Below are 27,970 nucleotides of genomic sequence, written 5' to 3'. Positions count from 1 at the left end.
GCGGCTCCAAAGTGAACTCCCCCTAACCCTTGAACAGCTGGAGGCTGTTTTTGATAGCTTGGAACAGAACAATAATGGATACCTGACGCCTGTGGAGTTCAGCATGGGATTAGGTAAGGTCTGCACAGAAGCAGAGGAAGAAAAAAGCCCAGCTATGACGTGGTATTTTGTGTTGGCAAGAAAGAAAATGAATGGTTCTGCTGAAGCTGTACCAGATATACAGGGCACTGCCCCATGCTTAAGTGAATATCATTGGAGAAAGCATGTATGCAATACTGCTGTCCCCTTTCCTGAGGCTTTGTGTTGCCTTCTTCCACAACCATTACCTGCCTGTTTGATAGAATCAGATTCTGAATGTCTCCTACTGGAGATGGTACATACTGAAACCTGTATCTGGCCATGGGATACACAGTTGTTCATATGAGTAAGGTCCCTTGTTGGATGAGGGTACAGAAATATGCCTCTTGGCAACTGCCTCCAGCTGTTTTAGCCAGTGCTGTTCAAGGATGTTAGGAAGAGTCCTGTTAGTAGGCTAGCACACTGGCAAATGAGCTTTGGTTTTCCTCTTACTGTTGCCATTTCCAAACACTAGAAGATCGCTAATCCTATACCAGAGTCGTCATCCAGCGGCACAAGCAGTGCAAGAGGTGTTAAGGAGGAGGAACCACCACAGTACTAATAACCTTTGTCATGAGTGCTTAGTTTTTTTAGCTAGTTGTAAGCTCTCAGAAAATCTGCACCTTTCCTTCAACCTGTAGATTTGTTAATGGGATCAGGTCAAAGCAAGTGAACACAGGCATCCAGGGTTTTCATAGAATAGTTGGTGTTGGAAGGGACGTTAAGGATCATCTAGTTGCAAACCCCCTACCATGGGCAGGGACACGTCCCACTAGATCAGACTGCCCAATGCCCCATCCAACCTGGCCTTGAACACCTCCAGGGATGGGGCATCCACAACTTCCCTGGGCAACCTGTTCCAGTGCCTCACCACCCTCATGGTGAAGAAGTTCCTCCTTATGTCTAGTCTAAATCTGTCCCTCTCCAGTTTATACCCATTGCCCCTAGTCCTATCACTACAAGTCTTTGTAGAAAGTCCCTTCCCAGCTTTCTTGTAGGCCCCTTTCAGGTACTGGAAGATCGCTATAAGGTCTCCTCAGAGCCTTCTCTTCTCCAGGCTGAACAACCCCAACTCTCTCAGCCTGTCCTCATAGGTAAGGTGCTCCAGCCCTCTGATCATCCTTGTAGCTCTCCTCTGGACCTGTTCCAACAGCTCCATATCCTTCTTATGTTGAGGATTCCAGAACTGGATGCAATACTGCAGATGAGGTCTCACAAGAGAGGAACAGAGGGGCAGAATCCCATTCCTTGACCTGTTGGCCATGCTTCTTTGGATGCAGCGCAGGATACGGTTGGTCTTCTGGGCTGTGAGCACGCATTGCTGGCTCATATTGAACTCAAGTCAATCAGCACCCTCAAGTTCTTCTCTGCAGGGCTGTTCTTAGTCACATCATCCCCCATTCTATGTTGAAACCATGGATTGCTCCAACTCAGGTGTAGGACCTTGTGCTTGTTGAACCTCATGAGGTTTGCACAGGCCTACTTCTCCAGCTTGTCCAGGCCCCTCTGGATGACATTCCATCCTTCTGGGGTGGCAACTGCACCACTCAGGTTGGTGTCATCTGCAAATTTGCTGAGGGTGCACTCAATCTCCCTGTCTATATCATTGATGAAGATATTAAACAGAACTGGTCCCAGTAAGGACCCCTGAAGTAATTTTCAGAAGTAATAGAGGAGGCTTTGAGTTGCAGTATCATAGAATCATAGAATTATAGAATTACCAGGTTGGAAAGGACTCACTGGATCATCGAGTCCAACCATTCCTAACACTCCCTAAACCATGCCCCTAAGCACTTCATCCACCCGTTCCTTAAACACCTCCAGGGAAGGTGACTCAACCACCTCCCTGGGCAGCTTGTTCCAGTGCCCAGTGACTCTTTCCGTGAAAATTTTTTTTCTGATATGCAGCCTGAACCTCCCCTGGTGGAGCTTCAGGCCATTCCCCCTTGTCCTGTCCTCTGTTACTTGGGAGAAGAGGCCAGCTCCCTTCTCCCCACAACCTCCTTTCAGGTAGTTGTAGAGAGTAATAAGGTCTCCCCTCAGCCTCCTCTTCTCCAGGCTAAACAACCCCAGCTCTCTCAGCCGCTCCTCGTAAGACTTGTTCTCCAGCCCCCTCACCAGCTTCGTTGCTCTTCTCTGGACACGCTCCAGAGCCTCAACATCCTTCTTGTGGTGAGGGGCCCAGAACTGAACACGGTATTCAAGGTGCAGTCTCACCAGTGCCGAGTACAGAGGGAGAATAACCTCCCTGGACCTGCTGGTCACAATGTTTCTGATACATACCGAGATGCCATTGGCCTTCTTGGCCACCTGGGCACACTACTGGCTCATGTTCAGTCGGCTGTCAACCATTACCCCCAGGTCCTTCTCTTCCGTGCAGCTTTCTAGCCACTCTTCCCCCAGTCTGTAGCACTGCATAGGGTTGTTGTGCCCCAGGTGCAGGACCCGGCATTTGGCCTTGTTGAACCTCATCCCATTGGTCTCAGCCCAGCAGTCCAGCCTGTTCAAATCCCTTTGCAGAGCCTCCCTACCCTCCAGCAGATCCACACTTCCTCCCAGCTTAGTGTCATCTGCAAACTTGCTGAGGGTGCACTCAATGCCTTCATCCAGGTCATTGATAAAGACATTGAACAGAGCTGAACCCAGTACTGAGCCCTGAGGAACCCCACTTGTAACTGGCCTCCAGCTGGAGTTAACTCCATTTACTACCACTCTCTGGGCCCGGCCATCCAACCAGTTTTCAACCGAGGAGAGTGCCTTTGTCCAGTCCAGAGGCTGACGGTTTCTGAAGCATAGTATCCCAATTACACAGGTCATGGTTGTTCAAGGCTTTTTGGCAGCTTGGAGAGGGGTAGGTCTTTTTTGGTGCTTGAATTTGAATGGCCAGAAACAGCTAGCCCTGAAAGGAGAAGCCTCAGAATAAACCTGTAAAGCTGTGTCTTGGGCCAGCCTGTTCTGGGCATATGTTAACCCATTGAGTGCCTGCTGACTGTGCCAATTTCTGCCTTGTGTCACTGCCTGTGGGAGTGAAGTTTTGTTGGCTTCTTCTGCTGCCTCTGCCAGAAGCAAGAGTTATGTTGGGTGCGTGGGCTTTCCAGCCCAGTGTTTTGTAGAAGGTGAATAGGTACAATTTGGGCACCTTGGCATCCACAGCACCCTCTGTATTGACATGGTTATTCCCAAATCTCAATTTTTAAGGCATTTGTCGCAGCTATAGCCGATATAATGAGGGTACCTGCCTCAGTGCCATTGCTGGCAGAGGTAAACGACATTTCTCTTTGTGTCAGTCACCCGTCATCAGGCTACCTGTTTTGGTAGCCTGGCTCCATGGCACTTGCTCCACTCTAGGCAAAACGCTTCATTTTGGCATTTCTTTTCTTTATGGTTGTTTGTTTCTGGGTTTACTGAAATCCTTTTCAGACTTTGTCCCTAACTCATGAGTTTGTCTTGGCCTACTGCTGTCTTCCTTCTGGTGTGTGCAAGAGGGGAAATCAAGGGAAGCAGTTCAAGCTGCCATCAACTCTGCTTCTTGAGAGGGCTCCTGCCATGGCCTCTGAGAGGGTACAAGGTGCACCTGCACAACTGACAAAAGAGTATGCTTTTAAAATGTTCCATTTAAATCAATCTGTGATCCTTCTAGGTTGTAAAAACAGTCTTCAGATAACTTTCTACCTAAATTTTCCCAGCTGTAAAAGAGACATAATGAGTGATAATGACTCTTTCTTAAAAGTGGACATCCAAATTGCCCAATCTATGCTCATGTCCTTAATTAACTGTCCGAGCCTCAGATTTTAAGATAGTAGGGCCTGTATCTCCACACTGCAAGGTTTTTTGCAGCACATTTTAAGAGAAGCAGCTAGGCTCTGGACATACGGAGCGAAGAAGTGGTCAAGTTAAATGACTTGAGGCACGTAAATAGTGGATATTTTTCCCCTTAGAGCAGCTTCATGTTCTCATCTGTTTTCTGAACATCTTTGGCTCCTGGCCCTGTAGCTGGGATGTTGTTTCTGCCTTTTGAAGCCAGCAGATGTGTTTTGGAAAGGAAGAATTGCTGCTAATGGAGGTCTGACCTCTTGTATACAGGATGGGGGCCTGCGTTTTGGATGGGATTGCTTGGTTTGTTTCTTTGAGAAGAATTTGTTACCAGTACCAGTATTTGTCACATGCCTTGCATAGCATGAAATTCTCATGGCATTACTGTCTCAGCATGGAACAGGATCCAGATAGCTGGAAACTATCCATACGTGGGATGAGGCAGGAGGGGTTGTTCAGAGAGTATGTGTGTTTTGTTTGGACACTACACAATCCCAGCAAGAAGCAGTCCTTGTCCCATAACACTTGAATCAGATGTAGCACATGAGAAGGGAAGGGTAATGATCTCCTCACTTTTTTTTTTTTTAAGCTGGGGAACTGAGGCATAATGCTATTCAGTGCTGGGCTTGTGGTCCCAGAGGGAGCTTGTAGCATCAATGGCAACTGAACCCACAGCGCCGCTCTGTGGGAGTGAAGTGACCTAATGCCGCACACTTCACATGCTGAGAATCCGAGACTGTGAGTGATAGATCATCTTCATGCAGATGTGGGCAGAATCCTAACAGTCTGTTGCTGGACTGGGAGCCTGTTTCAGTCCCAGCATTGCAGACTGGATGCAGACATCACTCGAGACATCAGAACAGCACCTCTTTACTGACCAGGAGCTGTATTCTACACCAGTAGCATGCAGACAGCTTCTCATAGGGCTCTGTTGGGCTGCCACTTAGACTGCAGCTTATTAAATGACATCCAATTTGACTTTCTTTATTCTACTTCTTACCTTCTCCTTCACCAGGGAAGTTAATAAGGGTCGAATTGTGTCAAGGGGCTGGTAAAATGGATCATTCCAGGCATGAGGAGACTTTTGAATCAGGCTGGTCAGATGACTTGGACCCGGCAGATGATGATGATGAAGAAAAACGATTCTGTTCTATGATGGAACAGCTCGGAGCAGCCCACATGTTTGAAGAGTAAGTAGGAGAGTTGCATGGCATTACTTCTACCACGTTTTGATCTTGCAGTACCAAAACTTCAGAATACCAGCAAAGACCAAATAGGTGAACTGAGCTGCTTGCTTTCTGAAGCACTGCTTGGTCTTTCTGTGCTGCTGTGTTGGGTTTTCATGTGCTTGGTAACAAATGCAGTGAAGTCTGGGTTTCCTGATTAATTTTCAATAACTTTTAGTGCAATGCTTTTCGCAAAGAGTTTCCTAAACTAGAGTTCATACCACAGCTGTAAAAATGTAGCAGCTGGTGGTGTGGAAGCCCATCTGCACACAGCAAATGAAAAGAAGCATGTGAGGATTAGACAAGTGAGGAGGATGAGTGTGCTGTCTGTTCCAAAGTTGTGGGTGACTGTTCGCATATGTTCAGATAATCTTAGTTCTGTGAAAGGACTGCGCTCAAGGGGTGTTTGGGACTGGGCTGATCTTGAAGAGTATGAAAGGCTAAACTGGGCAAAGGATGCTCACCTGAGCCTTGAACTTTGATATTAATGTCTGTGTGTCACCAGTAGAGTCTGATAGCCCCGGTATCATCCAGCCTTTTTTCAGGGCCTTCCCAAATAAAACATAATCAGTTCTTATTGATATGCATCTGCTAGGCCTGAGGTGCCCAACAGCATCTGTGGCAGCCCTTTTTTTCAAGCATGGTAGTCCAATAGTGCTGCTAGTTTGAAGGGAGAAGCCCAGGTAGGGGCAAGAGAGGGACAGGATTGAAGATGGAAGCTGAGAGTGATGGAGTTTGCTGTTTTCAGAGCTGCATCTGTCATGAAACAGACTTTTTTCTCTTGTTTGTATTGTGATGGGAAGCACCTGCATGTTTCTTTTAATGCTAAACAACTTCTGTCCTGAAAAATTCTGTAAAGCTATTATGCCTCAAATAATGGAATGACACCATGAAAAGCGTATTACTATTCTGGAAAAATAGCTTCTGCTGTTTACAGTTCTGCTTTGAGAAGCATTAGGTCTTAAAGTGGAATTTTTCTGTTTTATTGTGACCACTTACTTGCAGTTTTATGCGATGAGTTCAGTAGCTACTTCATGTCATGCCTGTGGGCCAAGGCAGCTGTTTTAAAGAAGTGATATCAAACAGAAGCTAATTGGGGTTGGAGCAGGAGTCTGAACTATCTTCACTGGTTCTGCTAGAAACAAATGGCTTTATTTATTAATGGGATTCAATATGTTCTCTTATCTAAAACATGAAATTTTGATGAAGTGCAAATAACTTTTTCAACTTGGAGCAGAAGAAGGAGGCTGTCATGCAGTAGTGGCAAGGGGAATCAAGAGCTTTTTGTTTGGGTTTTTTTTTTGGTTTTTTTTTCACTAATAGTATTAAGGAAAGCAAATACATAGACAAAGAAAAAATATCTATTTGGAAAATACCTATAGGCATAATTACTCTGTACTTTTCAAGGCAATTCCTCCAGTGTACTTAATGGATTTTTAAAAAGCAATAAAAAGAATAAAAAGCTCTTCTCAAAGAAGAAGCATGAAGTGATGTCTGCAGTCTTGGTTTAGATTAGGTCTTGGTTTACTGTGTCTTTACTGTTATCGAGTGCACGTTGGAGTTTGAATAACAGTCCATAAGATGAACCAGATACTCATTTTCTTTCCTCCTCTCTTGTATGTTTGCTGCAGTCCATGTGAGATTCAGGAGCTCTGGGCTCGCCTGCGAAAGGAGCGTCCAGAGCTGTTATCCAGTTTTGAAGAGTTACTGTTGCGTGTTTCATCATACATAAGGGAGGTGAATCATGAGAAGGAGTCTATGGAACAGGCATTGAAACGGTAAGAACATCATGGCTGTTTGTTGTCAGAAAACAGCTGATGCTTGGATGCTGCCTCAAATGCAAGGAGAGACTGGGTTGCAGGATGCGGTGATTTTTCTCACTGTAATAAAATTACTTTTTATCTTGGTCTGATCCCCATGGGTTTGTTTTGCATCAGTGCCCTCCCATAACATTTGGTCTGGTTGAAATCTCACTCAGTGCCATGCAGCTGTTAGTGGGAATTTGTTTCCCCCCTCCTTTCCTGTTTTCTTTCTGTATTCTTCTTCTCTCTCCTGACCTGTGTGTACCCTGCCTTTTGTAGGAAGGAAATAGACCATGACCGAGAAGTCCGGTGCCTTTATGAAGAAATGGAACAACAGATCAAAGCAGAAAGGGACAGGCTGATCTGCCAGGTATCTCATCTCTCTTGGCTGAAGCCAAACTTTCCGTGGTCTGAAGCAGGGGCGGTAGATCATCTGGCTAAGGAACAGCTCTTACCGTGCTTGGTTTTGTATGCCCAGTTGTGTATCTTTACCTCTGCAGGAAGCACTGAGACATGACAGGAGTAACCTGCTCCAGAAGGAGTTGCACAGCAAAGAGCAGGAGCTGGAGAAAATCCTCTGCCACCAGAAGAAGGTAACAAGACCCAAATCCTTCGTAAGGAAGTATGGCGCCTTCTCCTGTCTTTCTGCTGAGAAATTTTCTGACTGATAATGGCTTTCATCTGCTCAGGGCTGGACCTAGCTGGTCTGGTTTTAGCTAGTCTAGTTCTGTCCTACCTCTGAAGATGTAGAAGTGGTTTGTCAAATGATTGATTTGTTTTCAACTGTAATCTCTTCCTTTGAATGTTTTGTCCACACATTTTCTTATCTGGTTTGTTTTCTCTTGGCACAATCTTCCTATCAGTTGTACAATAGCTATTTGGCAAGGAAGCCGGGGTAAGACTTTGGCAGTTGTGAGTTTGGAGCCTTTTGTATTGTGTAAGAAAGCTGTGTACGTACATATAAAAGCATAATTTCTCTACTTAGTGTTTTCTGGCTGCTCTGAAATAACCCAGAGTGAACAGTTCTGTAACACTTGGAGCTGTACGTACTCTGTATTTGTATTTCCACACCTAATGACGTACTGATTAATCAGTTACAGAGAAGATCAAAGCAGAAGCTTTCCTTTAGTGTGCCGGCCCTGACGTAGATATTTGTATGGATGGTCCCTTACAGGTGTACTTTTCTTTCCTTGTCTAAAGAACTGAGACATGACTCCCATAGAAACAAATCATGGGACATACCTGTGAGGTGCTGGTGACTGAGGGTATCCAAGTTGGATACCTAGCTGCAATGTGGATGAAATAGGACTTCTCTGAAATCATCAGCTCGTTGGGCAGCAGCTGGAAAAGCCAGCAAAAGTTTAGTGCCATCAGGAAGGATATTGAGAATAAGATAGAGGATGTAATTTTCATGCTGCCCACATCCTTGATGTGCTTTAACTTGTGTGTGCCTTTCTGGTCTCCTCTAACTCCTCTGTGTCCTTCTGGAGTACGAAGGTACAGTGAACTAATATAATTAAGGAAATGGAGCATCTGCCTTAGACTTGATTTTGGAAGGGAGGAAGCTGAGGGAGGATATAAGTGAGCTTTACAGACTCAGTAAGGTGGTGGATAAAGTCCACGTAGAACTGTTATTCCCTAAATCCTGCAGCAGCAGAGGTGAGGGACAGTCGGTGAGCCCAGCATGAATTTGATTTAGAAGGACATACTTCTTTACACAGAGATTAGTGAACTTCTGGATTTTTTTTTTTGCCACAGGAGGCAGGCAGTATCAGCAATTCAAAAGCAAATTGGACAAATAAATGAACAACATTTTTGTTAAAAGAAGGAATAGTCAGGGATGTGGCCTCTAACATCCCTAGTCCAGGGACCATAGATGCCGCAGGTGTATGAGGGGAGTAGACCATAGTTAAGTGTCCAGACATGCTCTTCCTAAATAGCATCTCCTCCTGCTGTGGGTCAAGGCAGAGTACTGGGCTACGTGGACACTGACTGGAATGGACATTTCTGATGCTCATAGTAGGAGCCCCAGAGTTATTGGATGATCAGGTCCCCCTTGTGGTGTAAGACCAGTATTGTGATCCTGCTATTCTATGGTATTGATTCCATGTTCATATCACATAAATGGGAGAGTTTTGTGTGATAGAGATTTCTTAGGGAGTGGCAAGTGCTTTACTTAAAGCCTGTCCCCTGGCTTATTGAAAGCTCCAAAGGCTGTGGGCAGCAGTTGCTGTTTGTTAGTCTCAACTCCATTGCTCACCATATATGGTCATGCTCAAATTTTCCCTGATGTCCAAAGGACTGGAAGTCTCCAGACAAGGTTGGGTGTGCTTGTAGCCTCAGCAGATATGGGACTTGGGTTTTAGGTGGCCTGGGAAAGGTCAGCTTTGTTCACTCCTGCTCACAACTGTTGTATGCGTGTTCTGGCAGAGAGCTGGGCAGCAAGAAAAAAGTACATCATTTTGTGCCACGGTGTGCTCCTTTACTTTCTCTTTGAGAAGGAGAGGAGGTAGGCCGAGAGAAAAGGCAAGCTGATGGTATAAATGTGGAGGCTGACTCTGCTGCCTACTACACTGGCCAGAACTGGTTCCTGGTACTCCCCTGTGGCTGCAAGCATGGATTGTATAATTTTATTTTGGTTCTGTAAGTTCTCAGATGCACCATAATTTCTGCATAGCACCGGCTTCAGCAGAGAGCCCTGCTTGGCTCGTATGGCTGGGTAGATATTGAAGCATCACCATGATCCTTCCTGAGGTGCCCTGTTTGTCATCTGAGAGGGATGGGTTTGACTACTGCATCCATCTTTGACTCTTTCCTGGACTGTGCCAGCTGCTTGTGAGGAAACATATCACTGGTTGAATACACAATAGCAGGCTTTGAACTTCCCAAATCAGGCTTGCTGGTTGTGCTGGGGTCTTGTGCTGCATAGAGTGCAGCTGTGCCCCAGTGGCATTTAAACATCTCTAGCCCAAGGTCCTGTCTTCAACAGTAGTGAAGGTCACCCAATCACTTGACTTTCCAGATGTGGTGTAAGATACCCCTAGCACCTCGATATATCCCTCTTTCAGCTGCCATGGGCTCAGCAAGCCCCCAACGCAGAGAATGCTTTTCAACAGCTGTACTTAGTTAGTCCAAACAGACACACCCCTGTTTCCACCCAAATTTTTCCAGTTCTCCTTTGACCCTCATTTGCACTCTGATTTCTACAGTGCCTGCCAGCAGCGAGCTCCTCATGCTGCCTGAAGCACTTCCTCAGCTATGGCTGACTAACTGCATTGCTTGCTCCCAGTGCTGGCATAATGAGAAATAATTGCTTCTAGTTCACCTTCTTGATGCCCACTGGTGGTCCTGTAGGCCTAAGCTGTGTTTTACCTCCCTTCCATCTTGTTGTTTACATCTGCTTTTTCAGCCTTTTTACAGGCTTGATTGTAGTACAAAACCCTTCCTCTCTGTGTCTAACCCCTCCTTTTCCATTGCAGCTGGAACATCAGCTACAATCTCTGAACTCAGAGCAGCTGGAGACACGTGTGCAGAATGAGAGGCTCCAGCACCTGAATGAAAACCTGCTGGAAGAGCTGGAGAAAAGCAAATGGGAGCTGGAGGCGGTTAAGGGGCAATTACAGAAGCTCCAGAAAGATGCTCAGCTTGATCAAGAGCAGAAGGAAAGGTGGGAATGGGCAGGGAAGAGGGTGTTAGGTCAGAGACCCAGGCATAGAAGGAAGGGCGGACAAGTAGTTAAAGAAGTAGAAGCCTTGATCTCATCAGAGGATTGCCTGTCTCTTCTTGAGGAAAAGTAACATCCAGGTTTTACAGGCCTAAACAGGGAGTAATACTGCTAACTCCCACCTGCGTTTAGTGGGAGATATTCATTGATATTTGGGTAGAAAAGCACTGTAAAAAATACAGATGTCCGTCAGCCTAAAGAAGGCTTCTTCTCCATATCACAGAATCACAGAATCACCAGGTTGGAAAGGACCCACTGGATCATCGAGTCCAACCATTCCTAACACTCCCTAAACCATGTCCCTAAGCACTTCATCCACCCGTTCCTTAAACACCTCCAGGGAAGGCGACTTGACCACCTCCCTGGGCAGCCTGTTCCAGTGCCCAGTGCAACTTTCCATGTCTTTTCCAGTTCACCATTGTTTCCGTAAAGTCCCTGCAGATCCTCTTCTAATCACTTGTGTTCCAGTTTCTGGGCTTAATCTAATAATACTTAGCAAAAACATTGGGATGTTTCAGATCCAGATGGCAGTGAGCATCTTTCCCGTTGCTAGCAGCTGAAGAAACTGGAGTGTGAAAGAAGAAAATGGTTTGCCTGCCCTCACGTTTGAGGAGAGTGGGAGAGCTGGGGCACAATCCAGCCATCCCATCTCCTGTGGCAGTGCTGCCACCTCTGAATCCTCCTCGCATAAGGCAGGCCCTTGTCTTTGAGAATACCAGTGGTGTGCCTGAGAAGGGGATCTTTGTATTTTTTTCTCCCAGTAATTATTTCCCCTTTTAAAATCCCTTTTGCTCAGGGATGTGTTTAGAGTCTCCAAGAACATGCAGAAAGAGAAACAAAGCCTCCTTCGGCAGCTGGAGCTCCTCAGGTAAGGACAGGGCTGGGGGAAATGCTGAGCTCTTGTGCATATAAAGGGCTGAGGTTTCAGCACTGTGCTTGTTTCTCCACAGAAAGCTAAGGAAGTGTATCCAAGCAGTGCTCAGACACTGCTTATTTTTCTAGGTCCAGAGGGAGTTGTGCAATGTGGCCAGCTCTGGCAGAGGCCAGGCTGTGTTATTTCACCAAGTAATCCCTCTGCTATCAGTCTGTCCTGCTGGCTAAGGGGACCACGTGGAACCTGTTACCTGAGCTGGGATGCGTGGAAATGTCCACATTATCTGGCAATAAATAACATCTTTATCTGTGTCTTAAGCTCTCTTTCTGTTCTAGCTTTCAAATGTTGGTCTTCACTCCATTTTTGATGAGTGCTTCGTTGTGTCTCTTCTATGTCTTCCTTTGGAGCAGAGAGATGAACAAGAAACTTCGAGATGAGCGAGATGCTTTTGAAGCCAAGAAGCCGGTTAGTCTAAGAAAGAAAATCCTAGTACCCAACCGCCCTGCTTTCATCTGTTGCTGTTGCTGTCACCACTCGGGGGCCTGTCATGCAGGGCAATGACATGCGCTCACAAGGCCTCTTGTGGTGCCTAATATAAACTTTGCAGCACCTCTCTGCCCACCATGAAGACAAGATCTGCTGGGTGATGTTGCCAGCTCTCTGGGTTTAACCCATGGCGCATCAGCTTGTGACTGTCATGCAGCCCCATGCGTGACATGGGGTCTGTGCATTGCAACAGGCACTGAGCAAGGAGGAGAGTGAAGCTAGTTGCATCCCTGGAGCTGGGTGGCGAGGAAGAAGATGGATTCCCAGATGTGCTGCCAGCTGACTTGGGGTGGAGGGGCATGAAAGGTTGTGGAGTTTCTCTGACCCCTTGAGTTTGTAGCAGATGTTTTCAGATGTTCCTCTGGGGCAGGTCCCCATTCCTGTGAACTCTGCTGGAGTGGAGGTGCAGTAGTGAGCCTGTGTCAGAGGGCTAGGAGAAAGCAGGGAATCTCTTTGGCATCTCAACAGTCAGCTCCATCTCTGGTCTTTCTCAGTCTCCGAGATAAGTACAAATATGTGACCTATTTTTAATTATTAGATTTTTTTTTAATGAAAAAGTCTTTCTGTTCCCAAATATCACTGGCAGGGCTACTCTGTGCTCTTCTTGGACCCATCCCTGCCACCAGGTGTCTTTGCCTGCTCTGCTGCCATGCCCTGCGTGGAGATCTGGAAGTAGCTGTCTGCAGTGAGGACAGGCAGTGGTAGGCTGCAGGGGGGTCGGTGTGTAAGGGAACGTGGAAGGAAGCACAGGAATGGTGCCCAGACAGGTGATGAGCCACCCTGTTTGGGCAGAGGCTGGAGTTTTACAAGTGGAGCAGCAGCTGTGTAAAAGTACTTCAGTAACTGTCTTGGATTGAGGTGAGGTGTGTGCCTTTGTGTTTCTAAAATCTGAAAGATTTCCTTTCTTTCCCATCACCTTTTCTTTCTGTCCCTCTTCTCCATTTTTAAAAGTTGCTAAGTATGTGTGTGTGCACCAGAGCTTCCTGCTCTGTCTTGGAGAAGTAGTTAACACAGTCACTCTGTAGCAGAGTCCAGTGCAAGCAGGCAAAGGAAATGGTTTGTTCTCTTCTTTCCATACATAGTGCTTCTTCAGCTTCTGGGTTCCTGTGGGTGGGGTGGGTGGCCCATGGAGACCATGGTTCAGGTACGTATATCTGTGTGTGCGAAGCTTGTCTGTTTCTTCTCAGTTCTCTCCTTTTCCCCTGCTACAACCTGCTCAATGCTGCTCTGAAACATGACACTTACAGGTGGACGGAACAGAAAGCCTAGCGAGGAGACATAGTATAGAGGAGCTGCTTTCTCCCTTCTCTCTGTGGTGGCAGTAGGGATGGGTCAGCAGGGTGAACTCCTTCTACCAGTGTTGCTCATCTGGCAAGGCTGTGTCATGCTGGGCAGATGAAGCCTGGACTGGAGTAAGTTTTTTTTTGTCAGCCAGTATATCTTGTTGGCCACTCTCGTTTCAGTCTACATGAAAGCACAACTCCAAGGGATTGCAGAGATGCTGCTGTCATCATACATGTGCAGAAGATCTGCTGTTCAGCCTGTCCCAGTGTAAGGGGCAGAGAAAATAGTAATACTTCCCTGCAGCAGCAGAGTGCAGCCTTCTGATGGGGATCTCTAGTGCATGTGACATGCTGTCTGCCAGAGACTATCAGTGCTTTTACACACTAAAAAGAAACCCAAGGCCTTAATACCCTCTATTAGTGCTTGGAGAAGTGGTGTTATTTCTGTGAAATGGAGGTGTGATGGTGGTTCTTTCATAGCAAAGATTTTGAAGCGGTTGCAAAGAGGAGTTGGGCGATATGCAGCTGATAGCAACCCAGATACTATCAGATGCTGCTGCAAGCCAGGTGCTGCTCCTTTGCACTTCTCAGTGCCCAGCTTAATACGTTGCTCTTCATAAGAGTTTATGGCCTTGGGCAGACTCCGGCCCAATGGACTGTGGGGCACTGTTTTACCCCAGTGGTTAGGTCACAGATAACAATGTGTAGCTATTTCTGCCTGTGTGCGAACCGCTGCTGGGTGCTTATAAGACCCAGGGGTTATGGGTTCAGTTTCACACCCATTTGTTCATGGAATTGTGCTTGCGTGCTGTATGTTGACAGAGCAAGTTTCATCTCTGCTTATCATGAAGAGTGTTCTGGGACTTTGACTAAATTGGACACATATTTGTATTTCACTGAAAAACCAGATTTTTTTCTGTCTTACTGATAAACCAGAATCTTTCCCATCAAAAATGTCTGTACATGTGCTGTTGTAGAATCCTTGCCATCGTGTGTTGTATAGCTGTAACATCACTTCTGTCCCTTTATGATCCCCATGAAAAGCCAAATGTTACACAAACCTGGCAGGCCAATAAAGCATGGCAGAACCAATGGCAAAATACGCCCTGTTGTTTCTTCTTTCTTACCCAGGTACGTACTCTTCAGGCTGTTCGCTCTCCAGGTAGGCTGGTGCCATAGCAGATTGCCTGGGTGTCCCTTTGTGCTGCAGGGGACTTGAAGCTTGCGACTCAGCTCCAGTGTAAATCAGCTTTAACCTGATTTCCTTGTTTCTGTGTGCCTAGAGAGTGCCCCTTGAGTGAACCCACTCAAACCCTGAAAAATTCCTCCTCCATCCCCACTGGGGAACCACTGTTTGTCTGAACTAAAGCCTGATATCAATGTTTACCGAAGGATTGCTATGCACTTGAGGGTCCTTTGGCTTGGAAGATGTGTGCTCCACAGTTGTGAGCCTCTCAGTGCTGGATTGTTTCTGTGGCTGGAGCTTGTCTTGAACACCAGTTTTAAAAATGTTCCAGGGTTTAGGGGTTTTTTTTTCCTCGAAGTTCCTAGTGGAATGAGGTCCTTTGTGGAGTCCAGACTGTCTCCTTTTGTTGGACTGCATTGCAGTAAAGGTGTCCTGGGAGTTCTGGCCAACGGAGCAGCTTTTTAAATTTTGTCTTTTAAAATAAGCCAGGGGTGATTGGAGAAATAATCTTCATAGTCCACCCCTGGACTGTGGGCAGCATGAAGGAAGGCTGTCCAGAGCTGCCTGCAGAGGTTTGGTCAGTTCAAAACTGCTGCCAGAGGCAGATCTGACAGGCTGCATACTCTTCTTTCCCCACCTTTACACCCAGAAATAACTTGTGAGATGTATTAGAGTGAGTACATCTCCCTTTTCCTCCAGCGCTGAGGCAGTAGACACCTTGTCATGCTGTCTTTGACTTTGTCTTTTGTGTGTGCAATTAGCCAGTCCATTTTGGGAGTGAGAGTGGTCTAGGCTTTAGCACAGCACTTGGGGGAGCTGGCATGTCAGTCCTTTCTCTGCCACAGGCTTTCCTGCATAATCTCAGGCAAGTTGCTCATCTGTGACTCTGCTGGGTCTGACAAACCTGCTTCATGGTGGGGAAGAGTTGCTAGAAGAGTTTTCCTGCTTTTTCCTTCTCTAGGGAGCTGGTAAATGCTCGCTGTATGAAGTGTGTAGTCTGAGTTAAGTAGGAGGAAGGCACGGAGAGGGGCATTCATGTAAGGCATTGTCCTTTGCAGGGTGATCTCCTTCCTTTCTGATGTTATGTGTGCAACTCTGGGTGACTCCTGGTGCAGGAGGTGTACTAGTGCCTTCTGAGGAAGGAGCAATTTGTCTATGCCACAAAACATCAGCGTAATACAATGGCAGGTGGGCAAAGAGAGATTCAGCTGTGAGACCAAGTGGAGAAAGGCCACAGAAACAAAAGCTCTGTCTGGCTAAGGGAAGAGTTCGGTTTGGGCCTCACCATGTTGGATGGATTTTGTTGCAAAGGGGAAAGCAGCAATAGTGATATGTTCTTGCGTGAATTAAATGAGCTGAACTGAGCAAAGCAAGCCCTGTGCTCTCCCCTGTTAAAGCCTGCTGGTGGGGCACTACCACGGCATGGTGCCTGGCTGAAAGGGCTCCAGCGTTGCCTCCTCACCTCCTGGTCTGTGGAGGTGGTGAGTGGTTGAACTGGGGCTAGTGAAGTTCCCCGGTCCTAATCACATTGTTATTCCCTTCTCTTTTCAACTTCCAGGCGCCTCAGAGCGAAAAGCTCCCGTTGAAGAAAGGGTCAATGCTTAGCAGTTATCCACTGGATGACAAGCTGATCAAACGGTTAGATGGGCATCTGTGTTGTGTTTGTGGTGTCAGTCTGTGCTCTCTGGAGTACCCTGTCAGTCAAGCTGTGTCCTGTGTCTAGTTCTCCCACACTGATGCTGGATGGTTTTGGGAGCATGGGGTGTGGGGTGCAGTGTGACTGTGGCCTCTTGGCATCAGATGGTGTTGGCTCAGCATGAAGCTGAGGATGCTGTTAGCTGATTTCCACAGGGAGTGGCACCCCTCTGGGCTGCTTCTGCATGCAGCAATGGGCAAGCAAACCTCAATGTCATGGGAGTGCTCATGGGATGAGAATCATGAAGGCTGCCTCTGATAGAGTCAGACAACCCTGATAAAACTGCTCCATCATCTCCCAAGTGTGCCAGTTCCTCAGGCAGAAACACTGTCCACTGGCACTTCATGCCAGTGCTCACATCCCCGGGACATAGGAGAGGACAGGAGCTGCAGAAGGCTTGTGTTCTCTCTGACAGCTGAAAGCCTCAAGGAGAGGGCCCAGCTCCAAGTGGGTTCATACTGCCCATCTCCCTCCACACCTATGAAAACGCTCACCTGGCACACTAGTCAGGGGCAAGAAAATGCGTCTGTCACTGTTCAGAAAACTTTGTTTGTCCCTTTCTCTCCTCTAACCCCCAAAAAGGCTTTTGAGTCTCAGCCTCTCATTGCTGCTACTCCTGCCAGCCCTGGGAGATGGGGGCTGTTTCCTTGAGCCTCAGAGGATGTCTGTTTTCTGTGGTGAGAGTTTCCAGCTGGTGTGACTCTGGGAATGCATTTGGGGTGGATGCAAGGAGGACAACCAGGAATGTGAGCTCTTTCTGGCAGAAAAACTGTAGACATGGTAGCAAGTGACTTTTGCAGCCCTGATGAGGTGTACTTGCAGAAGTGAGAGAGGAAAGTTGTTGCTTTAATTCCTGCCCTAGTACCAAGAGAAAAACTTTGCTGAGAGACTTCAGGAGTGCTGCCTCTGAAGAGACTGACTGTAGTAATCCGCTGGTTTCTCTAATTTGCTTTGAAATGCAATCTGGTGGCCAGTGAAGGCAATGGAGATACATGTGGATAAATCCCTTTGAGTTTTAAGATTTCTCACTCCCTTTGTCTAGTTCTTTAACCATGGAAAGCCAAAGCAAAACCAAGATGCTCCCTTGCTCCTCAGCAATTATTCCAGTAGTTTAAATCAGTTATTCTAGCTGTTCTTTTGAAGACCGTTCCTTCAATCATCATTGTCAGCTCTACCCCCAGAAAATAATGTGCATTGGCCTGCTCTTTTGTAGCCATAGGCAGTGCAATGCCTATTCGCCACTGCCAGAGCTTGGGCAGGGGTCCTGGGGATTTCTTGACATTGCGAGTGTGCTATGACTGGCCAGAAGCTTTATAAAGCAAACAGCTTTTGGGTCTCGGCTCCTTTGCCTCAGGCCAGTCATAGATGCAGGCCAACCAAGGGCAAAGTGACCCTGGTGTGAGCATGCTCACTGCTGCCTGAACTCAGTCAGACTCTTCTACAGCAGTGTTTGGAAGTGATTGGCTTGTTTCCCGGAGTGTGGCTGTGTGCCTTCCGCAGAGCACTGTAACACACGTGCATGCTGTGTGCAGTCTTCCAAGGACGATCTGCCAGCCCTTGACCTACTGCCTGTAGTCAAAACCCTTTTTGCTAACCTCAAACCCTTTGTTATCTCTTCTTATGGTCAGAGGGGTGGAGTAGTTGCCCTTCTTTTTTTAAATGTTTTTCCTTTTGCCACTGTTGTATGCTTTGCCTCTTTTTCAGTACTGGGGGGCAAAGAAACCTGGAAAAATGTGGAAGGTGGATTTTTTTATTACAATTAATGAAACATGTGTCAGCATATATGAGTACAGCATAGCTCAGGTGAGCTGTCCCTCCTTCCCTAGGGGTGCTACTGATGCCTTAGTCACAGGGAGTATGAGTATGTATGAAGTAGAGTTCCTGCAAGTGTTGCATATGCACTAACTGGATCGCATTGGTTGTCTTGGGGATTTGCAACCTCCTCCTTTCCTCCTCTCCCCCACTACCCTTCCACCCTATTTGTGGTGCCTGTGGACAGACAACTGGCCGCTGCAGACCTTCCATTCACCTTCCTTGTGGATGTGGCAGTGGAAGAACCCAACAGAAAGAACTGTAAATACTTCCCAGACAATGGGACATGGCTGAAGACAGAACGAGGCAGCACAAACTTTGGAGAGAATAGCAAAGACAAGGAGAGATGGTCATTGGCAGCAGATGCTGAGCAGTGGAAGATGACTTTGAAGGGTGATGCTGACTGTAGAAAAAATGCAGATGGATTAGATGATGTTCCATTGCCTCCTAGAGAACAGCCTGTTGGCATTGAAACCAAGGTGAGTCTTTTTTACCTCGTTTTTTTTCCTCAAATACCTGCCAACAGGCACTGGGAGTTTCTGACTCTCTTCCCATCTAACTCCAGCTCCATAGGTTTGTAGTGCAGTGGTCCAGTGCCTAAATCAAAACACAGTCTGAAGCTGGGCTTTCCAAAACTGCATTCCTTTCTTCTGTTGTAGCTCCAGGCACTGGAACCAGCCAGCTGTTCCCCAGACTGCATCTTTAAAGTAGTGTTTGTAGGTAACTCTGGTGTTGGGAAGAGTTCCTTCATCCACCGCTTCTGCTATGACAGATTTTTGGCTGATCTCAATGCAACCATTGGTAAGTAATAGAGTTCCTGACTCATCTGGCTGAGCAGAGTGGGAAAGCTAGCCTGAACACATGCTTTTTGCCCATATTTTAGCCCAGCTAAGATAAAGATGGTCCCTTGCCCAATTTCAAATCAGTCGTGGAATTTCTGTGAACAAAACAGTGTTGATGTTGGCCATCGGCCTTGCAGTGGCAAGCTGCTCTCTCCCCATCCAATTGTTGTTACCTTCCTGACAGGTATCGATTACCAGGTGAAGATGCTGATGGTGGATAACATCCAGGTAGCCTTACAGCTGTGGGATACAGCTGGACAAGAAAGGTAAGCAATTTCTGTGACAGTGCCCTTTTGCTAGGCTCAGTGTAGAAAACAGGAGGGAAGGCAAAGAATACATGAACCTGCTTTCTATCTCTGGGAAAACTGTTAGCTTCAGAAGGACCAGAGAGGTCCCAGTAGCTCTTTCAGTGCTGAACCTGCAGCAAAGATCTGTTTTGGAGATTTTCAGAAGCCATGGCTGTGAAGCAGGGCCCAGGGAGATTGCTCTGAGTACTGATGGAAGAAAAGTGATTTTCCATATGTCTGACCTACATGCATGTGGCTACAGATAGTCTATCCATAAATCACTATACAGTATGGGATTCAAAGCTCCTTTAACTCTCAAAGCCCTCCTGTGTCAGCCTGCTTCTGGGAAAAGCTGCAGGACAGGACTGCAGATTAGGATAGAAACAAAGGCTCCAGATAGATATCCTGTTCTCAGGTTCAGTTGTGCTACTGCTGTCCCCTGCTGCTAACTACTACTTGTTTTTCAGAGGGTGGAAATGAGTGTATGAACCTTTCCAGATCTGATTTAGACAAAACCAGCTGAATTACCTTGATCTGTGGGGAAGGGGGTTTGAACTGTCCTGGTGGACTCTGCCAATAGGGTTCTTGGCCCCTTCCACTCTGTTCTGCTGATAGATGCATGGAAGTCATAACCCTTGGTAGAGGGGCAATGTAGCTTTTTGCAACAGTGAAAACAGATTCTGCATTTGAAGGCCTGTGGTTTCAACTGCATGGGTCATCACTAGACGTTACCAGCACTGTAGGTGAGGATGGGAGTAGCGGTAGATACAGGACCTTTATATGTTATCAGAGATAAAGGCCCACCACTTCCTTTATGTAAATTAGACTCTACTTAAGATGCAATTTGAAACTGAAGATGAAAAGCTATTTCTAGGGTGCTGTTAACCTCAAGAGCCTGGCAAAAATAGTACTTGGAATTTTTGGCTAAATATGTTATGGGGCAGGCCTTCAGGGGGCAGCCAAGGTCATGGGAATATTGTAATCCTGAGCTGTGCCAACAGAGTAATGATGCAAGCTGCCTCACTCAGCTACACCATGCAGACCTGGTGGGAATGTACTAAGTAGGAGTATTATTGAAAAACAAACTATTTCTTCCAAAATCAAGCTGCGTGCTGAATAAATAATAATTTTTATTTGAGGGAACTCCTGTGGTTAAATCACTGCTGAAACTGAGAAGTAAGGGGAGTTGTTATGACATAAAATGTGATATTTTACTGAGGTCAGATTGCATCAGAGGCCAAATTCAATATATTCTTTCTGCAGAAGAACCTTTAGGATAGGCCCCTGCAATATTAGGAGGTCTTAGACGTGTACTTGCAAGAAAGAGCTTAGTTCTGATACTGAATAGGAGACCTGGGAAGAAGCAAAAACTTCTCTTACCTCTGAAGAAATATTAATTACTTCTAACTGGAAATGTCCAACTGTGAATACCCTATGGAAGAGATAGAGGACCCTCTTGGAATGTGCAAGGAGAACTCCTTGGCAACTTCCCTGAAACCAATCCAAGCTATATTTGATGTTTCTTCTGGAGCATCTAGCCTGTCTTGTAGTTCCAGAGGTGCACTTTGTTTGCATGCCATGAATGCCATGCTGTTACTGTAGTGAGAAAGAACAGGCTTCAGGCAATCATCTGAAGAGTTCAGGAGGGTCACTACTTGCTGTAGGTTTTCTTGGCTCTTAATAGAATTGGAAGTGATTGGCTTTGAAATATCTAGATGAGACTGAAAAAAACAGGTTTTTTTTCCCCTCATTTGCTTCAACAGCTGATTTTTTCCTTTTCTTTCTTTTCTTTTGTATTTGGTGACTATGTATTAGTGCTGTACTCTTCTCCCCTGCTTTTTATTTCCAAACTCTCAAGAAAAGAGAGGCTTGTATCTGCTAGGGGAGATAAAAATACTACTCTCTGTAGAATTTAAATAAGTTGTGTGTAGATGACTCGGAGCTGAGTGGAAATTGTCAAGGATGGGGGTTTTTTTTTGTGTTTCAAAAAACAAGATCTAACCAATGAAATCTGAGTACTTGTGTTGCTTTTACTTCTATCAGTTTGCAATCAATGTAGTTATATCATGCCCATATCACAAACTGCTTACAGACTTTAAGTTTGAGGCATTTTTTGTTGGAATTTATTCCCAAAATACAAGTCTGTGATTCTAACTGGTACCCACAGGACAAAGTCTGGGAGTTTCTCCTGGAGATTGTGCCTAACTGCTGATTTTATGCATGATGGCATTGCTTTATAGATTTATAATTTGAAACAGATTTTGCAGTATTGATGCTGAGATCTTAACTGCTGTTTTGGCTGCACTGGGGCATACATTATGCATACCTACTTTATACTGTGGTGCAGCTTAGTCTGCAGATTCTTCCAGACTCCAGAGAACAGTCTTTTTTCCACCCATTGTTTTTTCCACCCATTTCCCTTTCTACAGGCAATTACCTTTTCCTATCCCACCTAAACAGACTCTTTATGTTTCTTTCCTTCTGACTTGCAAAGATCTTCCTTCCTGCTTTCTCAGCACCATGCACTTGGAAAGACTCCTGTTTACTCATGGCTGCCTGGCCTGCCTCCCATTGGTCTGTACACACCAGCCCCAGGGGACACATCTCACACAGGGGCTACCAGGCCTTGCAGAGAGCCTGCACTAGAAGACAGATAATACCATAGTCTCTTGTCATTACATAGGCATGGTTCTCACAGCGCCTTTGGTTTTGTTTGGGCTCAGGTTTCGGAGCATTACCAAGCAGTATTTCCGGAAGGCGGATGGGATTCTGGTGATGTATGACGTTACGGCCGAGTGTTCCTTCATGGCAGTGCGGAACTGGATGAGCAGTGTCCAGGTGAGAGCGGGGCCTCAGCTCGATAGCACGGGTGGTGGCGCCGCTGCCTCTCTCCAGACCAGCTCCAAGTGTCTGTCTGGGAGTGACCTACCCCAGTGCCCCAGGAGATTCTGTTGATATTGGGAAGATTAACAATCAAAACAATTGCTATGGGTCCTGCCTTTGGTAGTCAGTTTGGGACCAGGAGCTTCTTATTGAAGATACCAAATCCAGTGGTAGCCCACTGAATAAGGGATGGCTGTTTCCGTGGCAGAAAGCGGTGGGACTTGCCAAAACCATAGTGCATGTTTATGACTGGTCCGTGTGCATTGGCAACGTCTCCTAGATGTGGTCACGTCACACTTGCAGTCAGGCAAGGAGATCTCCTGGTGTCTAGCCTATGCCCAGGAAAGGGAGATGGCCCTTGTGTGTTTTGGCTCAGACCTGCAGCATGCGTGCACAGCACTTTGAAATAATGCATCCTTACTCTGCTTTGAAATATCTAGATGAGACTGAAAAAAACAGATTTTTTTTTTCCCCTCATTTGCTTCAATAGCTGATTTTTTCCTTTTCTTTCTTTTCTTTTGTATTTGGTGACTATGTATTAGTGCTGTACTCTTCTCCCCTGCTTTTTATTTCCAAACTCTCAAGAAAAGAGAGGCTTGTATCTGCTAGGGGAGACAAAAATACTACTCTCTGTAGAATTTAAATAAGTTGTGTGTAGATGACTCGGAGCTGAGTGGAAATTGTCAAGGATGGGGGGTTTTTTTTTTGTGTTTCAAAAAACAAGATCTAACCAATGAAATGAATAAGCATACATTGGTGTTTTCTAACATTATTAATTTCCACAGGCTTGTTGGGAGGGAACCCAAACACTTAGCAATTTCTTTGGATTCTGAAAGATCAAAGGTTAAGATTTTCAAAACTAACCAGCATCTGAAAATCAGGCTCCCTTCTTTGAGGAAGACTAAACTGAGCACACAGAAAATCAAAACACCTGAAATCTGTAACTTTTAATGATCTCTTTTCTTTTCCTTTCCCCATCTTAGTATTTATCTTGCTTTGATGCTGTTCAGGTACTGTAAGTCATCCAGAGCAGTCAAGCGTGGAAATAACTTTCAGCCCTGTTCTGCAGTCCTTACTCTGGTGATGTTCTAGTGAGCCAGTGCAACTAGAGGGAGTTTTACCAAAGGTAATGGGCTCCAGGAGTTGCCTAGGAATAACATTTCCTACAGCAACCCTATACAACAATTTAAAGTTGTTTAGCTTGCTTGGCTAGTAGATTTTCAGCAAGAGATGGTTGAGTTTAGGACAGCACATCAGACGAACAGTACTGCACATACGCACAAAAATTATGGAACTTAATAAGAAGCTTTGCCTGAATTTAAATTTCCAGCAGCCTGTGGGGCAAATTCCTTTCTTTAGGTTTGTTACTTCCCAGAGAGGAACTTAGGTCCTATCTCCCTCTCTCAGAATCCCAGCTGTACATACCAAACATTTGAAATGCTTCCCCGTAGTTTAAGCTTCCTTCCACAAATCCCTGAGGCTGTTTCAGGAATGGTCCTTTAATGAACTAAAGGGCCTGATCCTGCTGCCACTGAAAGTCTTGTTTCCATAAGCTGGAACACAATCTGCTTAAAGATGCTTCCTGCCCTCATCTGAGTTTCTAGCATATTGTACTCTGTTTTTTTTGCAGGAAGGTATTGAGGATGGAGCTGTGGTCTTTCTACTTGGAAATAAAATGGATGCTGTGCAGAGAGAGACCCGGAATGTGCCCAGGGTGGAGGGGGAAAGGCTGGCAAAGGTGTGACTCTGTGCTCTGCTGCAGCCTCCCCCCAGCTGTAAGCAGGGCAGCCTGGCTGCCAGGAAGCCCTTCTTGGAGCCATTTCCCAGTATGATACCTCCCCTCTTTCCCCGCCCCCGTGACGCTACCTCTTGTTTCCCCAATGCAAACGTGTACTGAGGTTCTTCTGGTACCAGGGATGATGACTGTCGTGACCAGTATGCGGTAGACAATGGCTCTTGAGACTTCATGTCTCCTTACAGTGACACACGAGTCTTTTGGAGGGCGGGATGCATAGCTGTTTTCTCGTTTGAGGACTCCCGTAATGCATGCTCTGCAAAATCACCCTGCCTGCTTCCTTACTCTCTTGTCTGCATCCTCACTGGTACCTTGGCCCCTGGATTTCAGAGGTGTTCCCCATCTTCTGGACTCCACAGTATAAATGGTAAGGGAATCCAAGTACTCTGGGCAGAAGTTTCTCTCCCCAAATAATTCCTCCAATGTTCCTTTTGGACAGTCTGGCTGGGCTCCCAATGCTTGAAAAACACTTTCTTTTTCTGGATCTGTGAGCAGAGTGTGCACCCCAGCTAGGTGGTAACTGCCAGCCTCCGGGCCCCAATTGCTCTCAGAGTTCCCCGTGGCAGGGGTGGACCAGTTCCCAGGGTTATGGGTGAATGGTGGGGAAGATCTGGCAGCCAACATAGACATTTGCTGTGTTCTGTGGCAGGAATACAAGGCTGTCTTCTATGAGTGCAGTGCGTTGACTGGCCATAACATCATGGAGCCCATGCTGCACATGGCCAGGTCAGTAAACAGGAACACTCACCCTGGGATAATTTTCCCAGCTGGGGGTGATTGGGGTGGTCTCTCCTGGGGAGAGTGCAAGAAGAGGTGGTTCACTTTCTGCCATGTCACAAAAAAAGACCTGGACCAATGTGCCTTCCCCCTTGCTCCCGATACTGGTCTTCTGTGCCTGGAGAGCACAAAGTGTAGACTGGGTGTTATCACATGCAAAGCTTCATCTGGCAGAGCTAGCTATTGAAAGACTGGGAGCTTGATTTGAGTGTTTCATCACAGAAACCTTGTGTACTATCCTAGATTTTAAGTTGGCATTTTCAATTTGAAGTCTGCATGCACCTGTAACGATTTTTATTTCCTTATCTTATGAAATGTTACACAGAATGTGATATTTTGGTGGCAATATTTTAAAAAGGAGATAAAACACTTTGTGAGGCTGAAAGAAGTTTGCTCTAAGATGTTTAGTTTTTAAGAAAGCAAGTAGTTTTGATAAAAGTCTTTGAAATCTTGCAAGAAAAATACCCTCGTTTGCTTTTATCCCTTCACTTCCTGCTGCATCATCTCTGTTAAATTCACAGCAGCACTTAGCTGTTCATGAGCTGGAATCATTTACTTACTAGCTTGGTAAATCACATCTCCCATACTTTATGCCTTCAGTGTGGTTTATTACCATGCTGCTGCCAGAGATGGCCCAGACAGATGAAGCAGACAGCCCAGGATTCCATGTGGGAGCTTGGGAATAAGGCACAGGCTGCTTATGCCCTGATCTGGTGCTTTAACTGCTAAGCCATGCTGTCCCCTCTTGTATGTGTCCAGTTTCTTTCCTTGTTCCCTGGAAATTCATACTTGTTTTCTGTGTATGGTTTATCTAGCCCAGGTTCCAGAGAAGTCTGGTCTTTGGCATGCCCATTTTTTACAATCCTAAATGTCACTGGCTGATGGGGAGCAAAGGGCAGAACCAAATACCTTGGCAGGAAGATCTCAGTAACCAGGTTGTGTTCTTGATCTGTGCTGCTTGTTCCAGGTTACTGACAGCACAAGAAGACAGGCAGAGGGAGGATGCCCTGCATCTGGAAGATGTCAGCAGGAGGAAAGGGTGCTGCACATAAGGCACAACAGAGTGTCAGCAAGAGATGTGTTTTGTGTCTCTTGTTTCATGAAGCTGGGGTTCCTCTTGAGCAAGCTGAATCTGATGGCATCAGCTCTGCAGATACTTCAGGAAGCTGCAGCGTTTTGTCATCTGGGAATTTCAAGGCACTAAATCAGGCCAAAATGTGCGTGTGGTTTGCACTGTTTCATTTCCCAGCTCTGCACACACCCCTGGTCTCTGAAAGCCTCTGCTTCTTTGGGGGAACTCAGCTGGTCTTGGATAATAGCACAAACTGGGCCTTCTTTATGGAGAGCTTGCTTCTTCGTAAAAAGATGAAGTCTTGTTCTTTTTCTTTCTGGAAAAGAAGTGACTTAGCAGCAGAGTGGAGGACATAGTGGGTGCTGTGTTACACTAAAATTCTATTTAAGAGATAAATTATTTAAAATTTGGGTTAGCTCTAGGAAGTGACCATCCATCTCAAAGAGCAGCATCTCCACCTGGTTTTGTAAGAGCAGAGCCCAGCTGAGAGCCTGCTGTGGTCACAGGGAAGCTTCCATCAATTCCTGTAAGATCTGGATCAGGCCTTACATTTACTGCAAAATTTGATTTGACTTGCCAGTATTATACTTAACTGATTCCATTTGTGGATATAGTATGGCCTGATAAAACAAGTTATGCTCATGGCTTTCCTCACTTCATTACCCTAATAGACCTTGTCACTGTCCCTCTCTCACTGTTTACAGAACATAGAGCAGTTGCCCTGGGACTCACAGGCACTAGCACGTGCTGCTGATTCATAATCCATTGCAGGAGCTGGGATGTAGATACTAGGGGTGCCATTTATAGCCTAGTTTGAGGTTGAACTTTGCCTGTTTCCTCCCATTCTCTTATCCCTTCCTGACAACTCTCCAGCAATTAGGAACAGACTTATCTGCCATACTGAAAGATTCCACCCTGCTAGCTTGATCACAGGGCTGGAAGCAATGCTGCCTGTGTGAAACATAACCTCACTTTCTTGGTGAGAGGCCTGAGAAGGAGCAGGACTAAACCTGTTCCTATTGGGAAGGGCCCTTTTTGCCAAGGAGTGAGGCAAAGCAGGGCAAGGGGGGCACAGGCTGAGGTAGGAGCTGGCCCCAAAAATGTCTCTCTTCGCTTAGCTACCACTGTGCCTGGGCATGAAGCCCCTGCTGTTCTCTGGGGTATGATGCTTTCTGTTTTGTAGCTCAGTTGCTGTTAAAGGTGGACCAAGCGAGCTTCATTTATAACGCCCTGTTCCCTTTCTTCTTTGAACTTGTTTCTGCGTGCGAGTTTGACATTTTAGGTGCAAGATGTGATATGGCGGCTGTAAAGCAGTCCCCCCCAACTCTGCAACACAGGGAAGGCCTATGTTTATCCACTGTCTTTCCTCTCTTGGGATAAGGTGTTTACTGTTAATGTCTGGCCGTTACCCAAATTTCTCTGGGAATATCTCATGCAGCAAAAGTGCTCTGAGTCACCTACAGCACATCATTGTTACAAAGAATTTCCATGGGCCCCCTCCCCGTGTGCTTTACTCCTGAAAGGAAAGAGGAAGGTTTCCTCAGGAAGAGCAGGATTCCTACCTAAAAGGAATAGCTAAAGTTCCTGTTGAGTCTTTACCTCTGGCTGGCGGCTGGCTGTGGTTCACGCTGTGTTTAACTGCAGTAATGCCTTCCAGAGACCAAAATCAGGAAAGTTGGAGGAGGTCCTGAAAGAACCAGGGCTGCTGGTGTGGAGTCTAGAGTAGCACCAGCAGTGCTGCCAGTGAAACTGTTCGTCTTTGCAAGAAACAATGTTTGGGAAGGGAAATCCTCTGTTTTCAGAAAGCACCTGTACTCTAAACTCAGACGTGGCTTTCTGGCTTTCCAGACAGTGTGGCCATGAAGGAGCACAGACATTATCACCCGCTGAACAGACCGAACCCTCTACATGAGTTGGGGGAGCTGCTGTCAGTGATTCCTCTGCATCATTTTCCAGTTGCAGGTTAATAAGGAGTGGCGCTGACTATGAAGAGGCAACTTCGGTCAGGGCACAGCAGTAATGCTAACATTTACTTACCTGCAACAGCAGGATTTGGGAAGTTGCTGCAGAAGGAAGACAGCAGTATTAAATTGGCTAACATACTCGGAACATGTACCTCCCACACTGTGTACAGAGCACATGAAAGACAAAGGTATGAAATACAGCTGACACACAAATACGGGCCAGCCTATGTATTACCCTCATCAGTGCTGTCATATTTGCAATAGCAATAAC

General features: G+C 46.2%; 1 protein-coding gene across 1 annotated transcript; it reads left to right on the top strand.

The window, feature by feature from the left end:
- On the top strand, positions 1–27,970 carry CRACR2B (calcium release activated channel regulator 2B). The gene is made up of 16 exons (XM_054067912.1): positions 1–113; positions 4,946–5,120; positions 6,788–6,934; positions 7,238–7,328; positions 7,459–7,551; positions 10,438–10,625; positions 11,479–11,550; positions 11,892–12,021; positions 16,130–16,209; positions 18,267–18,558; positions 18,739–18,880; positions 19,106–19,187; positions 21,932–22,046; positions 23,722–23,829; positions 24,536–24,612; positions 25,631–27,970. Exons 1-16 carry the CDS (start codon positions 104–106, stop codon positions 25,713–25,715), a joined length of 1,887 nt encoding a protein of 628 aa, XP_053923887.1. The 5' UTR covers positions 1–103; the 3' UTR covers positions 25,716–27,970.

The sequence above is a fragment of the Cuculus canorus genome, chromosome 5 (genome assembly GCF_017976375.1).
Source record: "Cuculus canorus isolate bCucCan1 chromosome 5, bCucCan1.pri, whole genome shotgun sequence".
In the NCBI taxonomy this organism is placed as follows: Eukaryota; Metazoa; Chordata; class Aves; order Cuculiformes; family Cuculidae; genus Cuculus; species Cuculus canorus.
This window is presented reverse-complemented; position numbering and strand designations above follow the sequence as displayed.

Coding starts and splice junctions, on each gene's coding strand:
- CRACR2B (XM_054067912.1), top strand. Junction 5,121..6,787: donor GCAGCCCACATGTTTGAAGA/GTAAGTAGGAGA, acceptor TGTTTGCTGCAG/TCCATGTGAGATTCAGGAGC. Junction 18,559..18,738: donor CTGTTGGCATTGAAACCAAG/GTGAGTCTTTTT, acceptor CTTCTGTTGTAG/CTCCAGGCACTGGAACCAGC.